Here is a 17,243-nt window from a genome sequence, read left to right as displayed (position 1 = left end):
CTCAATTGCCTCGGCGGTCTACCTCGTACTGGCACATTACTCGGTCTGGTATTCTGCACGATGTTTTGCTCAGCTACCATCGGACACTCTCGAATGAAATGATCCTTTGAACCGCACTTAAAGCAAGACTGATCATGTAATCTGCAATCTCCAGGATGCCATTTCCCACAATGCTTGCACTCTGATCTATTTTGTCGAACACTACCAACGCTAACAACTGAAGTAGCTCGTGAACTCACAGGGGGTCGATCTCGATCATACTTAGGAAACCCTATAGTAGCTTTAGATCGGCTATGATCCTCTCTGGATTTCCTTGAGGTCGACTGAAATGATTTACTGAATGATCTTTTACGAGAATCTCGAGCTTCATATTCAGCTTTCCTCTTCTCTTTCCCGAGCTCCTCAGCTTTACAAGCTCGTTCAACAAGTACTACGAACTCTTTTATCTCAAGTATACCAACTAATAGTTTAATATCTTCATTCAGCCCATCTTCAAATCTTTTACACATGATAGCTTCAGTCGAAATACATTCTCGAGCATATCTACTGAGTCTCACAAATTTCCGCTCATATTCTGTCACTGTCATACGACCTTGTTTCAATTCAAGAAATTCCTTACGCTTCTGATCAATGAATCTCTAGCTGATGTATTTCTTACGAAACTCAATCTGAAAGAATTCCCAGGTCACTCGCTCTTTCGGAACCAACGATACTAGTGTATTCCACCAGTGATATGCAGTGTCCCGTAGCAAAGATATGTCACATTTTAAGCACTCATCAGAGGTGCAAGATAACTCATCAAACACTCGAATAGTATTATCAAGCCAGAATTCAGCTCGCTCAGCATCATCATCATCAGTAGCTCTGAACTCTTTGGCCACGTGTTTTCGAATTTTGTCAACCGGAGGCTTAAGTAATCTCATTGGATCACTTACTTGGGGTATAACAGGAATCGAAGGTGGATTAGTCGGGGGTGGAGGTTGTTGTGCAACCGGATTAGTTCGGACATATTGAGTAAACCAGTCATTCATCATTTGGTAGAAAGCTTGTTTAGCCTCTCCCTCCTGGTTACTCGAGGTCGGTCGAGAATCTACCGGCTCTGTCCCTTGTGCGGGAGCAGGCGCTATACTCTCAACATCATCGGCTACGGCTCGATCGGGATCCATTACTATACGAAAACACATTTTTAGACATCAGCAGTCATCACACTATCTCGATATAAAAATATGGCATGTATAGCTAGACTCATACATGCTACGTTAGTCCAAGAATCGACTAAACCGTAGCTCTGATACCAATAAAATGTAACACCCCTAACCCGTCTCCGTCGCCGAATTAGGGTTACGAGGCATTACCGAACAAACACAACCATTTCTAAAACCAAATTGATCACAACATGAAAATTTAATTACTTTCGCATAGCTATTATAGTTTACAATCAAAATGTAATTAACATCGTACTCAAACCTATACATGCCATAAGATTAAGTTCAAATATTTAACAAAATACCAAAAGAAGTCGATAGTGTGATGGACTATGCTGATGATCCCCGAGCTCGTAACGCGTCTCCAAAATCTATAAAATCAAATGGACGAAAACAAACAAAGTAAGCTTTTATAGCTTAGTAAGTTTACAGCATAACTAAATGTATATAAATATATATAACCTTTTAATCTATTTCACTGAGATTTCAATTAACACGAATAACTAATTTTTTATACATTATTGTACTCAGACCATTTTATTTATATTCAGATATGTATGCCTGTCGAATGCGATCAATTGAATATTTATTTATACCAAACAACATTACAACCGAATGTATACAACCGATCATATATATATTATACACATATCATAACCGAATGTGTATGTATACTCATGATAAACTTTAAACCAATACAAATCTAATACATATGAACGAATGCATTCATTTCATCAAATACTTATAAACAAAAATATATATATCTCGAATGCATATGTAGTTACTAATCAAGTATGCGTACCAAATATTTATAAGTATATATTTATCAAATGCAAAATCCCAAAGCATATATATATTTTACAATTGCATAAACCGAATATATATATAATCATCAAACGCACTTAGCCGAATGTATATATAAATATACTTATCAATTAAATATATCCAAAATCATATAATTGTACACTTAATCACATGCTTAAAAACAGATTCACCGGCATTTAGCCTGCTAGGCTTAAAGCCTGATTCAGTACACCGGCACTTAGCCTGCTAGACATATAGTCTGAAATATTTCACCGGCATTAAGCCTGCTAGACATTTAGTCTGAAGTGTTTTACCGGCAATAAGCCTGCTAAGCGCTAAGCCTGAAAATCTCAATTTTCCCATATACATAATAATTTCCTCAAATACTTATTAATAGCAAACACACATTCATTGTAGTCCATATTCAATCACAAAAGAGTTTGCAAATCATACATTCAATTCAATTCAAGAATCTGTACACGAATATACATTTAGATATATTCGAACTCCCAAGTACGTATTTAACATTTATACCTTAAAATATAATCAAGACCTATTCATATATATATGGATGTTCCAACTCCCATATACCTACTTATTCGAACTTATCTGTACAATTACAACATACATACCTATAATCAAACCCAAATGTTTTTACCTACATATATATATGTTCGAAACTTATGTGCACATAAATATATAACTCTCATACAACCAACCAAATTCAAGTATATATACATATAGATACATATATAATTATTTGAATATATATATACCTTTACACCATTCATACTTTAACTTAATTCAAATATTTATATAAGCATATACCTATATATTCGAACATTGTATATACATATTTATACCATTTATAATTTGAATTTATTCAATTAAATTACTTTTAATTATAGCTCAACAACAAACATAATAGATATACATACATATATATTGATTTGATAACATTAAATAGCTGATAGACTTACCTTGGATATCAGCAGACACGATCGACTATTCGATTACTTTCGTTTTTCCCCGATCCAAATTCGTTTTCTTCGTTTCTTGATCTCAATTTGAGCTTCAAAGTGCCGAATCTTTAAAGCTTTCAAATGGTTCTTTTTCTCTTCAATATTAGGCCAAAAGATGAACATGCATGGCCCTTTTAATTTGTTATATTAAGCATATATTAGCCTTATTTTTAATTTACTATATTAACCTTTATATATATGACATATATAATAAGGTTACATTAGTCCTTTGCCACCCACTAACTTACATAGTGGACTATTTGCATAATAAAACCTCTAAGTTATAAAGACAACAACAATTAGGTGCTTTTATAATTAACCCCTAAATTTTCATTTTACGCGATTAAGCCATTTTATTAAATCGGACACTTAGACGACGAAATTAAAACACGAAAATTTCACACAATCAAATGCACACGAAATAAACACACAAAATAATATTAAAATATTTTTTTGACTCGGACTTGTGGTCCCGAAACCACTATGTCCGATTAGAGTCAAAACCGGGTTGTTACATTTTTTCTTCTCTTCTTCTTCTTTTATTTTTCCTCTTTTTTTTCAACTCAAAGTGCCCTTTGCGGGTTTTTACTTTGGTCCTCTCATTCTTTAAGTGAAGCACTTCTTGACTGAATCTGAGTTTATAGGATTAGACAAGTTTTTACTATCCATCTTACTCAAAATCAGTGCTCCTCCAAAAACTGTCTTCTATACAACATAAGGACATTCCCAATTTGGCACTCATTTTTCTCTAAAATCCTTTTGTAGAGGAAGGATCTTCTTCAATACTAGGTCTCTCTCGTGGAATTCTCTAGGACGAACCCCTTTTTTGTTATAAGTTCGCATCATCCATTCTTGGTACATCTGGCCATGACGAATAGCTTTTAGCCTATTTCCTTCAATTAAGTTCAACTGATCTTATCGAGATTGGATCTTCATCCTACTTCAGCTCAACCAATACCCGAAGAGAAAAAATTTTAACTTCAATTGAAAAACTACGATAAGCTAAAGAAAAAGACATTGCCCTGATAGAGGTTTTTTTCTTTTTTCTTTTTACATTGAATCTGCACTCATAGTATTAGGCAAGTCCTGATTATCCTTTTCGATCAAAATCAATATTATTCCAGATAAGGTCTTCCCTATAAGATCTTCCACTTTTATTTTGTATGCGAAAGATTTTCTTTGGTATCAGGTTTCTCTCATAGAGCCTTTTGGGGCAAAATTTAACTATGACGAGAAAATTTTAGATCTTCCTCTTCAATTAGGATGAAATCCAACAAAAATACGAAAAAATGACAACTTGACTTCAACGGGATAAGCCAGAAAAGAAGGTATTACCCCGGTAAAGAAGTCTAACTGCATCATTCATGATGTGAATCTTGAACATACTGCAAATTGTTAACATTGTGCTATTGCTCAGATTACAATATTAGTGCTTATCTTGGGCATATCCTGGTATAACCATACGAAGACATCTTTGAACTCTTGAAGTAACTTAACATGGTTTTGCTTCGTTTCTCTGGTTATGTATATTTCGTCAAGGTCACGACATCCACTGTCTCCTCATGAGGTAAATTTGTTCTCTTCTTGCTCTACCATCCTCAACAAGTCCGGAGATAGGCTACAGTCTATGTCATTTCCAAAGTCATGAAATCCTTCCAAACACATGTTTTACTCAAAAGAGGATTCTGAATCTGTAGCAGAGTCACTCACGTCATTGATATATGGAGACCCATAATAAATACAAAAAAATATATACAAAAGAAATGTATAAATTTATGAACAATTATTTATACAATATGATTATGAATGAATGAATGATGTGGAAGAAAATCTAAAAGAATGAAAGAATAATTATTCAAAAAGACCGAAAGAATATTGGTTCAAAAATGATCGCAAGGATGCATTTTATTAAAATAACGACATTCAGACATGAGCCTATTTCACAAAGGAATTCTTATTGCCTCTAGGCTAAAAGCAGCAAGTGTGTTTTGAACATTACTCTAAATAAGTCCTAAATACTACAGAGATTTCTTTTGTAGTCTAATTATTTAGGACACTCCCAAGTTTATAAGGATGAATATCTAATAAGGTCCATTTTCAATTGTATCTTCATGTATGGCATTGATGTGAACGTTCTCCTACACTTTTTCATACATAGCATTCACCCCATTATCAATATGATTGGGTAGCGAATTTCTTGCACTTGATGAATCCTCAAATCTGACAATGTCCATATTGATGAGCCTTTCAACCAATTTCTTGAAAGCGGTGCAATTTTCTATCGAATGCCCCACAATTCCTGCATGGTATTCACACTGAGCATTTGCATTATACCATTTAGGAAATGGGGGCAACATTGGTTTCAAATAGAAGGGAGACACCACATGTGTATTAAATAGGCTTTGATACAGCTCGCTATATGACATCGGTATAGGCGTGAACTGAAGTCCTTCTGTAGTTGTCTTCGTGTAAAATTCTCGCTTTAAAGGGCTCTGACGGCTAGTGATTTCTGTCTTTGGTCGGCCCACAATGATTAGTTTTGAGTGACTCTTTTTATATTTACCTACATTATCCCCCTTATTCCCCTTATTCCCTGGGGCCTTTAAAGTATTGATTTGAGAGTTCCACTCTTGCCCCTTCCGTTTGTAACGATCTTCAAACTGTTTTAGGAACTCCACCCTCACCTGTTCTATTTCTGCTTGATCATCAATGACAACAGGATTAGTTGAATTGCCTATCGAGTTGGAACCTGAGCCAATCTAGAAATTCACCGGTGTCGAGGTGCTGGTCTGATATTGGGGTCGGATGTTAACAATTACCCTTTGTGGATATGCATTTGGTTGTGCTTGGGTATTTGTTGGGGTGAAGCCTGAAGGATATGTAGAGTCCTCATTATTATCCCCAAAGTGGACCGCTGGGGTCTTTCCTCTTTCTAACCCTCTAGCCAATAACTGGGTTAACTGGCACATTATATATCTTTGGAATTCTAACAACTGATTTCTCATATCTTGCTGAAATTTGGTCAGTTGCTCCTGCATTTGCACTTGCATTTGCTTTAATTTCTCCAAACTTTGGTCCATTTCTCTAGTCTTTGCTTGGGTGCCGTGAGAGTGTTGGTTTTCCAAATTAACTGAAATAATTTTACTCTATTAAGCTTTTTTAATGGATTTTAATGCATATGATGTCATGTAATGCGAATGCATGAAATGAATGTAAAAAGAGACGTTTATTCTGATTCAATTCCATTTAGAAAACTTAACTAGAAAACAAACTTCTTTACATAAAACGGATGCATATACGACATCGCTCTCATACTTTAAGAAACATCGACCTCCTTCTTCATCCGGATGTTTAAGATAAATCCCGCAAATTCTTCAAAAGGGGTATCTCCTCTACCTCCCTTTTGCTTGATCTTGGTTATGATCCATCGTATGCCCATCCCCGTAATGCTCCTCAGCATCTTTAAGGAAGTTGGAATGTCAGAAACTCTTGAATAATCAGCTTGACCTTGAGGCATGAAGTAAAGTCATGTATTCCTCCATTACCCTTCTTGCATTTCTCAGAATATATTCAGGCAGCCGTATTATCTTCCACTTTATCAAGAAACCCATTTTCCATGATAAACTTTCTAAATTAGTAATCGAACTTGAATCAACATCTCTTTTCTAAGATGCAAATACAATGCAATCATAATAAAAACAAAACAAAACGGGTTAGTACAAAACAAAAAGCAAACAAGAAAACAAATAGATTACCTACTCAGGTGACCTCTAGGGGTTTGGCACAGTTCTACCTAGGGATATGTTAAAAGCCTTTGAATCAAAAGAAAATGATTTTAAAGTTTTGACGAAATCAAAATATATATATTCTAAAAGATATGTTAAAAAATATTGATGTAATATGAAACAAATATTTTAATTTAAATTATATGTATATATATTTACAAAATATGTATATATTATATAAAATATATAAACATGATTTAATTATATAATACGGGAAAACATATAAATATTATAAACGTATATACACATATATATAAAACTATGAAAATAAAATAATAAAATAATAATAAAACATGTATAGGTATAAAAATATACAAGTAAAATATATTAATAAATTATGAAAATGTGTATATATATGTATATATAAGAAAAATGCAGAAAATATATTTATAATAATTTGGAAAAGTGTGTGTATATATATATTATAAAAAATGTATATATATTTGAATTATAAATTATGAAAAACTATATGAATATTATAAAATATAAATATATGCGTATATATATGTATAAAAAAAACTATGAAAATAAAATATAACAAAATATACATAAAATATATATATGAATATAAAAACATTTAAAATATATACATATATATTATAAAGTGCGTATGCATGTGTAAATATAATAATGATAATACTAATTATAATGATAATAATAAAACAAACTATTATTAAACTTAATTAGTAAAACAAATACTAAAATTTAAATTGTAATCAAAACAAAATTGAAGAGAAAAATAATAATAAATAAATTTAAACAGAGAGCAAATTTGTAAAATGCGCATAACATAGAGGATCAATTCGGAAATATTCCAAGCCTTCCAAAACAACAGCGAGCCTGGACCAAATTAAAAATAAACAATGGAAAATGCGGCCACATTTAAGAAAACATGAAAGAATCAATTTAAGCATGTTATAAAAGCGGAGGACTGATCGCGCAAATTGTCCATTTAAGAGAAATGCGCGGATCCTACATGCGCGGGTTGGGTCACACGGGTTAAAGGCTTAAATGGCGCCGTTTAAACCCTCAATAAAAACCCCTTTTGAAACCCTAAAATCATTATTCCTTCTGCCAACTTGAAATTGCGCCGCAACTCCTCTCCCCCTCTGCCATTTCAGACTCCGACGAAGGGAGGACGCCCTCCGACGACTCTCACGACGGTAAGTCCTCCTTTCTTTCTCCTTTTTCGTTTATTTTTGTTTTAAGAGGTGCAAGAAAAACAAAATAAAATATAAAAAGGTAAAAAGAACAGAGAAAAAACAAAAGAAAAATCAAAACACCTCTAAAATCCTTGCTTTCTATTTTCTTTTATTTTCTTTAATTTTTTAATACCCAAATTTGTCTCCCAGTTACAAAAAATCAATTCCCTTTATATAGCCGAATCCTTTTACCAGTTTTACTGCGTGTATATCCCGTTGTTCATGGTTTGCAGGTGGGACGAGCGTTGCGGGACAACGTGCGTGACATGCGGGGCGACGTGCAGGAGGCGTGCGGCGCCAATCTGCTGTTTGCCACTGCTTAGGGTTAGGCTGGGATTTGGGTTAGCGACTTGGGCTTGCAATGGGTTTGGGTTTGATATAATCTGGGCTTTAGGCTTAGTTGGGCTTTATATTGGGTTTAAAACTGGGTCTGTAATTTATTGTATTTTATTTTAAAGTTTAAGTATTTGGGCCCGGGTTAAAATGGCCTATTACAATTATAATTTCATTTTTTATAATTTTAGAAAATAAATTATGAATTTTAAATATTTTTAGATTCTTTTAAACTTCTTTATAATTATTGTTAAAAAAATTTAAAAGTATTAAAATAATATTTTAACTATAATTCGAGGTTAAATTAAATACCAACCTTTTGAATTAATGTACCACATCATTATTTTATTAAAGGAATAATAAAAACTAACGAATTAATAATTAAAATATAACATCTCAATAACATTAATAACTTTTATGTTAGTTCTAAAAACTGAAAGAGTAAAATATAATTTTAATTTTACCCAAAATATATTACGTTGAATTTCCCTTGAATTTCAGTAAAATGATTATCCTATAATGAAGCGGAACAAATATACCTACTAATGATGGCAAATTGACGTGAAACCCTTCCCACATGTTTTATGTTACGATTACATTATAGAATATACTTTAAACTTTTATTTTTAAAAATTTATTTCATTTATTTTTTGAATTTTAAAATATAGAATCAATTATTGATATCATTTTTTTGTTAAATTAATTAGTGTGACATTAAAAAAAAAATTCTATTTGATAGCTATTTAATAAAAAAAAATTCATTTGAAATGTACACGACTTTATGAGAACTTTTAATGGTGTTGGCAATCATAGTTGTAAATTTTAATCCAAAAAAAGTAAAGTAATTAAATTCCTAAAAACAAAAATAAAAATTTAAATTTACAAAGAGTATAGTATAGAAATTTGGGATATATTTTAACCGATATACAATTATATTAAACATAAAAAATATATATCAAATTATAATTCTGTCATATTTTAAATAATGATAAGAATCTAAACTAAAACCCCAAATATGACAATCGAGCATGATGAAATTTAAAGATCCATGCATATAATTGAGTATGATGAATCTTGAATTTGGACGCTCAGAACCTAGAATCTTTACCTTCACAATATAAGCCAAGGTCTCATTAACCATCAAGACTAAAGTTTAATATAAAACTTAAAACTATTAACTCACATCAACCCTTAAATAGAAAAATAAATGCGTTTAAACTCAGGTGTTTCTGTATTAACAACTACACTGGTGCCAACTAAGTTAAGATTTAACCGACTCAAGATTATATCTTAAATTTTTAGAATGTAATTTTAATATATATTTTTTGAATATGCAATTTTAGTAACATAAACTTTTACAATTTTCTAAAACAACAAAATTTAAAGGCCGCCTGATTAGAACGAACCAAAAGCGAGTTCGACGATAGCAAAAAAATATATATAAAATAAAATCAATTTGTATTTATTTTTAATTAGACTTCAAGAAAAAATCAGAAGAGCTAATCTTGAGCGCCATCATTATTTTACTAGATTTTTTGTTGACTATTATTTGAGATAAAATTTCAGTAATTCTATTTTAAAAAAATCTGATACAGCATTAGTTGGTTGGATATATTTCATCACCATTTTTTTTGCTTTATTTTCTAAAGCAAATTCCTCATAGAAATTAAACTCATTAAATAAAGGAGAAAAAAAAATGAGATGATGGATACGAAAATCAGAAGACAAAGGAAGGTGAATAAAAAAACAAACTACACCACCTTCCAACAAACAAATACCCAAAAAGTGAAAGTTAGGGTTTCCACTTTCCTTCTTTTTCATTATTTTCCCTCCTGATTTTCCTTTCCCCCAAACACTACTATTCGACGGTTACGGGTTTTCTATCCGAAGATATTTTTTGTCGGTTGTTCTCGCTATTAGACGATTCGTTTTCTTTCGAAGAAGAAGTTTGATAAAATTAGAAACAAAAAAGGCCTTGAATTTTCTTCTCTAGAGGTTTATTTTCCCGGGAAAATTGGCTTCCTTTTTTTCCCAGCTCTACCTGTCTTAGCTTCCAAGGTTAGTTTCATACTTTTCCTTCTCTCTTCTTCTTGATAAAACTTGCACATTATTTATTTGTTTTTATTCCTGTAAATTTTATGTCCAAAAAGGATCTTTTAGTGGCGCACCTTTCATTATTTTGCGTTATTCTTTTTCAGGAAGTTTTCTTTGTGCTTGATTTATCGGGGGAGGAATTTACGTAGCTGGTGGGTGGAGTAAAAAAAGGGAGGGAAAATATTCATTGGAGGATCTAAGATTCAAGATAGAGAGAACTTTAATATTCTTTAGATTTTTTTTTGAATTTAATTGCCAGTAAATAATTCGATTGCTTGAGTTTGAATGCATATATTGGTATATGGAGTCAGAAGTATTTTCACCTCCGATTCCAAGAGATTTGGTGAAATGTTGTGATTGCAATTGTACTACCTGTTCTTTGATTAGTGATCCTTCGAGTACTTGGTTTCGCACTGTGAAACGCAAATACGATGAGTTTGAGACCTTCAACAAGTTTTATGTTCCGGTGTTCGATCTATACTCTAACCCCAAAGTCCAAATTGAGAATGAATGTGCTGCCTTGCGGGAGACGGTTAGCAGCCAACAAGCCACAATACAAGATTTGTATAGAGAATTGGAGGAAGAGAGAAATGCCTCATCATCGGCAGCTACTGAGGCCATGTCGATGATATTGAAGTTGCAGAGAGAAAAGGCAGAGATCCAAATGGAGGCACGGCAATTCAAGTGTTTTGCTGAGGAGAAACTGGCACATGACCAGCAGGAGATAATGGATTTGGAGGATTTGTTGTATAAGAGAGAGCAGGCTATTCAAGCCCTTACTTGTGAAGCACAGGCTTACAAGCATAGGATGATGAGTTATGGGTTTACGGAGGCAGAGGTTGAAGGTGAGCCGGATGGGCTGATTCGAAATGTGGCTGAGAACTTTGGTGACTCTGGCGATCTTCTTCAATATGATTATCAACCTCCAAAGTGCAATTTGAATGAGAATCCTGGTGATGATGTTGAAGATATTGAGAAATATGCATTTGGTGAGATCCCTTGTGCCCGAGAACACTTGAGGAATCTAGAGCAAAGGATCTGCCAAATGGAGAGGAATCCAAGCAGCAGTCAGCTGAGTCAACTGGATGGATATATCCCTGGAACAAAGAATGTTCCAGAGAAGGTAATAGTCGGTCACTCTCCTAGGCAATCAAGACATTCAAGGAGGCTTTCAAGTGATAGTTCAACCACGTTCCTCGCTAAAGAGATCCCTTCAGAGTTTACTGGTAATTCTCCCAGGTTCATTTCAGAAATGGACAAGATTTCCGGCTCAAGAAGAATGGATAATGCTTCTGAAGTTGGAGATGATATGAGTGACAGAGTTTATACTATTGATTCTATCCATACTGGGGTTCCATATAAGGGAGCCCCTGAGCCCAAACCTGGAGTTGGAGATTGTCTTGATTATGCATACACTCCAAGGGATGTACTTAATCTGCCTGATGGATGTGATCCCAATATCAAGAAGCTCTATACAAGGCTTCAGGCCCTTGAGGCTGATAGGGAATCAATGAGACAAGCAATAATATCAATGCGAACTGACAATGCACAGTTGGTATTATTGAAAGAAATAGCTCAACAGTTGTGCAAGGAAATGCCCCCTGAAAGACAATTGACCGTGAGGAAGCCATCTATTCTTGGAAGCCTTCCCTTTGTGTCATTCTTCAAGGTAATATTTGTTTACATGAGGATGAAGTGTTCTGTTTTATGCATACTTTAAACCATCTAGTACTGTTATTGACATTCTCATGTCTGTTTATTTTGCGTTCTACAATCTCATGTTGATTAATTCTTGAATTTTTACAATATAGTTTGGCTTTTTTTACTTACTGCACTCTGTAGTAACTGTTCATTTATTGGTAGTGTTCTATATGACGGTTGAAATAGATGAAATATGCTATCTCTAAGATGTTTTTCAAGATGAGTTTTATGTTTCTGTCACTAAGTGACAATTTCTTAAAGCTATGCAGAAATGAGTTACATGTTTAATTACTTTGCTTACATGAAGAATAGAAGTAATGAAGGTCACCGTCTGGTTGAATATTGTCTATGGGCCATTTCTCGCCCCTCACCTTTATTCTTTCGTTTCATCAAAAGCCTGCCCCTTCTGTTTACTACTCGTATCTGTATTTGTCCTCGTGGACTATTTTTTAGACCATTTTTTAGTTTCATTCCTTTAACCCTGATGTTAATTTAGTTCCTGTATAGCAGTCATCTATTGAAGGTTCAAATTGTGGTTGTAACGTAGCTACTTTTAATGTTTACCAAGTTTTGACCCAATAAGAGTTGAATGGAACCAGCTTTGGTGAACAAGTTTGTTTCTTTTACTTATTTAATATCAATTTTCTTCCACTTGATTTCTTGAATTCTCTTACATGAAACCCCTATTTGAATGTTGCTCTTTTTATCGTCTGAAGCATCATAAACAGAGCATGCATACAGCTATTCTATTTTTTCCCTAATCTGAGCATCTTCGTTTTTTTCAACATTTCCACTTAAAAACTTGTTGTCTTTTGATTTTATTTTTTTCAGTGGATTGTGTCCTTTGTTTTCTGGAAGCGGAAAGCTTGTCGAAGCAAGTAAGTAGTATATGTGTTATATACATGGTTACTGTTGGACTTATTTATGTTTTAAAACTGACAAATTTGGTTTCTCTGTATAATGTATCTAATGACAAGCATTATTAGGTTTAAACTAACCAAAATTTATTTGCATTTTAAAGCATTTTTATAGCTGGCCATTAAACTGTAGAGATGCGGGTCTAAGGAGGAACATGCACTTAAGATTCATAATTTTGTATATTCTTGTATAACTTGTTTTATTATATTCTATATTAGAAATTGACTTTGAAGTTTATTAGCATATAATAATCTAGAGAAATGTTAAATGCTGGAGTTTGGTTCATTTACTTTCATATATTTTCTTTAATCATATAGGCATCTATATGGATTGTCACCAAACAATGTCGGCTTGCTACTGCTTCTCGACAAGGGCCCACGACTGAGACAGTGGAGATGTCTTTCAAGTACACAAGTCTGAACCTGATTCAGTTACTTCTCCACATGAAGCCTCTAATCGTAATGGGTTTGAATAAACTATCATGTATAGACTGTGCATCCTTTCTTATGGATTCCTTGGAGCAGCTTTTGGTATATTTTTCAGTGTTCTTTTATTTTACTTTATTTTTTTACGATTGAATACATGTTGCTGCTTGATCAGCAAAAACACAGATGCGGTGAGCATACTCGCTCATATGGTTTGTCAGATTTCAATTTTAAGGTATGTGTCTATTGCCGATCTCCTACATATTTAGATTCTTGTATGATTTTTGTTTCTAGTATGCTGTGTTTATTCTTTTATAATTTGAGCAATTGTTAGTTTGCAAGAGTAATTGCTGCTAGTCTCATTGAGATTCATGTTTTAGTTTGCTTGCTTTTATTTTGGCTTTACCAAGGTTTTATACTTCATATGCTTTTTTATTTTTGAAGGAAGAAAAATAGATTATAGAAGAAATATCTGAAAGAACCTCTAGATTCGGGAACTTTGACAAGTTAATTCTCATAAGCCCATATTGTTCCGAACCTTAATTTTTCTTGAAATAAATGTGTTTGACATCCTTATCCTCATATTTAGACATGAGTATGGGGACATGATCATCCAAGTATCCTCCAAATGCATGAAAAAGCTTAATATTAAATATACCGGTGTTGGACACGTTCCCCTTATCTGATATTTATTCCGAGTTCGAGTAACATTGTCCTTTTATCACTGCAGGTTCTACATTAAGAAACGTTTTAACTCTATTTTGCCATCTATTAGAACCCGGATTATTTCCTAAACTTTGTTTATTTCAATCCGAACAACAACTGATTAGCTTGTGTAGGTTGTAGGATACAGTTATATATTGCAATCCAATAGGTTTTCGTATATTATGTTCACATTATCTTATCATGTTATAGTCACGTTGAAGATGTAATATATTTATACAAAATTTGATACGATAATAATTCATGGTATCTAAATTTTGATAAACACGAGTGTACGTAGGCTTCTATCTTGTAGCTTTGTGCTTCATTGTTTTTGGTGGAGGGGCATTTTCTTCAATCCCCCAAAACCAACCGAAGTATAGGAAAGCACGAGGAAATTGCTTAAATGATACCCAAAATCATTGACCCTTTGTTAGAGTTATGACATATCGTTGAAGCTTCCCGTCAGGAATCAAATACAGTCAGCTTTGTTGCCATTGACAAATACCAAGTATTAAAAATGCTCTCATAAAATAGTTAAAAAAGTCAATTGAATTTTTAATCGAAATTAACTCAATTGAAGTATTTTGAAAATTGTTGGATAAAATTGTTTTGAATATCAACATTCAAATTGAAAGATCAGTGTAATTTATTCCGGATGTTTGATATGCATATTCATAGACATTTAGAACTTATGTTGTTTAAAATAAAATGTAGTGTTTAAAAGTAAGGATGAAAATGTAAAATAAAAATTTCATAATTTAAAATTTACCTTTATTAAGTAGTTTAATTATATTTAATATTCAATTTTAAATATACTTCGAATTCAAAATTTAATTTTTAATTTTTAATTTATCAAACATTACCTTAATTTTAACAAATTCTTTTGAGTTTCTTAGTTTTGAATATATCGAATTGAAGTTTTTAAATAATATAGTATAATCAACCTATTCTATAACATTTTATTAGTTTTTTAAGATTTTGTCTCTTATAGAAAGGATGTTGTTGTACACCTATAATTGTTGTAAATATATTATAAAATATATACTGAGAATTTTCATCAAGTAAAGAAAGCATGAATTATGTTCACCGCTTAGGACGAATACATTTCCCGATGTCGATTTCCTTGAATCTTTGCAGGTTTGGAAGTTTGAGCTTGTGTATCCAATAGGATTAATGTCTTCTCAGAATACACAAGCATATAATCCCTGGCTCTTTTAAGATACCTTAATATATGCTTTATAGTTTACCAATACTCGAGACTAGGATTTACCTGATATCGACTAACTATTCCTACTACGAAACAGATATCTGGACATGTGCAAAGCATCACATACATAAGGCTTCTAATTGCTGAAGCATATGGAACCTTACTCATGCTCTCTTTCTTCTACTGTCTTAGGGCAATCATCCAAAGAAAGATGAAAACCCGATGCAATCAGTTGAGTGCCTGGATTTGCATCGATCATTGCAAACTGTTTCAGTACCTTTATCGATGTATGAAGCTTGTGATAGAGTTATCATTTTATTCTTTCAATCCCTAAGGATTCGAATTTTAAAAATATAACTTGCTTTACCCAAGCCTTTCATGCTAAACTGTTGAGTTAACTATAATTTAACCGATGATAATTCTCTTACATTCTTTCCAATAGGTAGAATATCATCGACATACAGAATGAGGAAGACCACCTCTTTGTCCTTTATACGCTTATAAGCACAAGGTTCATTAGCGTTTTGCTTCAACCCAAATGTCTTGATCGTTTGATCAAATCTTTTATTCCATGAGTGGGACGTCAGTTTGAGTCCATAAATGAATTTTAGTAGTTTGCAAACTTTCTGCTCCTTTCCTTTGACAACTAGCTAGTGGGTTGAGCCATGTAAGAGTATGCAGATAGACTTGAGCATGACTATTGGAGAGAAGGTCTTATCGTAATAGATACCTTCTTTCTGTGTGTAACCTTTCCCTACAAGTTTAGCTTTATGTGTTTCCACTTTCCCTTTGCTGTTACTCTTCTTCTTGTATATCCACTTACACCTTATGAGTTTAATCCCAATCAGTAAGTCTACAAGTTCTCGCATCGTATTGGATTCCATAGAATCCATCTCGACATCCATGGCCTGTTTTCAGAGCTTGGAATCAATGTTTTGCATAGCCTCCTCGTAAGTGAGTGGATTATCATCCTCATGATTAAATTCCGTATTATAAATACTACCATCATAGATGAAGTTCGATTTCTTAGAAACACTCCCATTATGACAAATTCCCCTATGCTTTTGCTTGCTTGCAAGTCTTTCTAAAACTCTTGAAAGTTCCTTGAGTATCACTTTACTTTGAGGTTTAAACTTATCTATGTAGCTTTTTTCAAGGAAATTAGCACGAGTAGAAGTTTTAATCGTATTATCTTTTGGATTGTAGAATAATCCACCCTTTGTTCCTTTCGAATATCTTACAAACATGCACAATTCTGTCTGTGCATCCAACTTTGCATCCTTATCCAGAACGTGTGCTAGACAACCCCATATTCTAAAGTGATTTAGAGCGGGTTTCTTTTTATGCCATAATTCATAATGTGTCTTACAAACAGACTTGGTTGACACATCATTTAGAATATAACAAGTCATTTGTATCATATATTCTCAAAAGGAAGTAAAGAGTTGTGAATAGCTTAACATTAAATGAACCATGTCAAGCAAGATTCTATTCATTCTCTCAGCTACGCCATTCTGCTATGGACTGCCTGACCCAGTCAACTGGGATAAAATCTCATTCTCTATGAGATATCCTAAGAACTCGTCGGACAAATATTCCCCACTTTGATCAGACTGAAGGTTCTTTATGGATAAACCTAATTACTTTTCCACTTCTGCACAAAACTTTCGAAATTTATCAAAGGCTTTGCTTTTGCGGTGCATTAGATACACATATCCATATCGAGAATAGTCTTCGATGAAAATCACGTAATAATCGTAACCTCTTCGGGCACTGATGCTCATGGGACCATATACATTAGTGTGCACAAGTTTTAAAGGTTGGTTAGCCCTTGTACCTTTC

General features: G+C 33.2%; 1 protein-coding gene and 1 long non-coding RNA gene across 4 annotated transcripts; both read left to right on the top strand.

Moving 5' to 3' along the window:
- The first annotated feature begins 7,502 nt into the window (after positions 1–7,502).
- Positions 7,503–8,566, top strand: LOC107921787 (uncharacterized). The gene is made up of 2 exons (XR_001691093.2): positions 7,503–7,979; positions 8,252–8,566. It is a non-coding gene; the product is annotated as an uncharacterized lncRNA (long non-coding RNA).
- Positions 8,567–9,821: 1,255 nt separating this feature from the next.
- LOC107922234 (myosin-binding protein 7) lies at positions 9,822–13,751 on the top strand. 3 transcript variants are annotated; one of them, XR_005909073.1, is made up of 5 exons: positions 9,964–10,409; positions 10,550–12,114; positions 12,978–13,024; positions 13,382–13,547; positions 13,665–13,751. XR_005909073.1 is itself a non-coding variant. In XM_016852150.2 (4 exons), the coding sequence occupies exons 2-4, from the start codon at positions 10,747–10,749 to the stop codon at positions 13,482–13,484; spliced, it is 1,518 nt and encodes a 505-aa protein (XP_016707639.1). In that variant the 5' UTR covers positions 9,822–10,409; positions 10,550–10,746; the 3' UTR covers positions 13,485–13,751. The 3 variants fall into 3 exon arrangements, 2 of the variants coding, with proteins under 2 accessions (XP_016707639.1, XP_040942494.1); XM_016852150.2 differs by having other exon boundaries at positions 9,822–10,409; positions 13,382–13,751; XM_041086560.1 differs by lacking the exon at positions 12,978–13,024 and having other exon boundaries at positions 10,013–10,409; positions 13,382–13,751.
- The last annotated feature ends 3,492 nt before the right edge of the window (positions 13,752–17,243 follow it).

The sequence above is a fragment of the Gossypium hirsutum genome, chromosome D01, assembly GCF_007990345.1.
Source record: "Gossypium hirsutum isolate 1008001.06 chromosome D01, Gossypium_hirsutum_v2.1, whole genome shotgun sequence".
NCBI lineage: Eukaryota > Viridiplantae > Streptophyta > Magnoliopsida > Malvales > Malvaceae > Gossypium > Gossypium hirsutum.
Note: the sequence above shows the minus strand (reverse complement) of the source record. Positions and strands in the feature narration are given on the sequence as shown.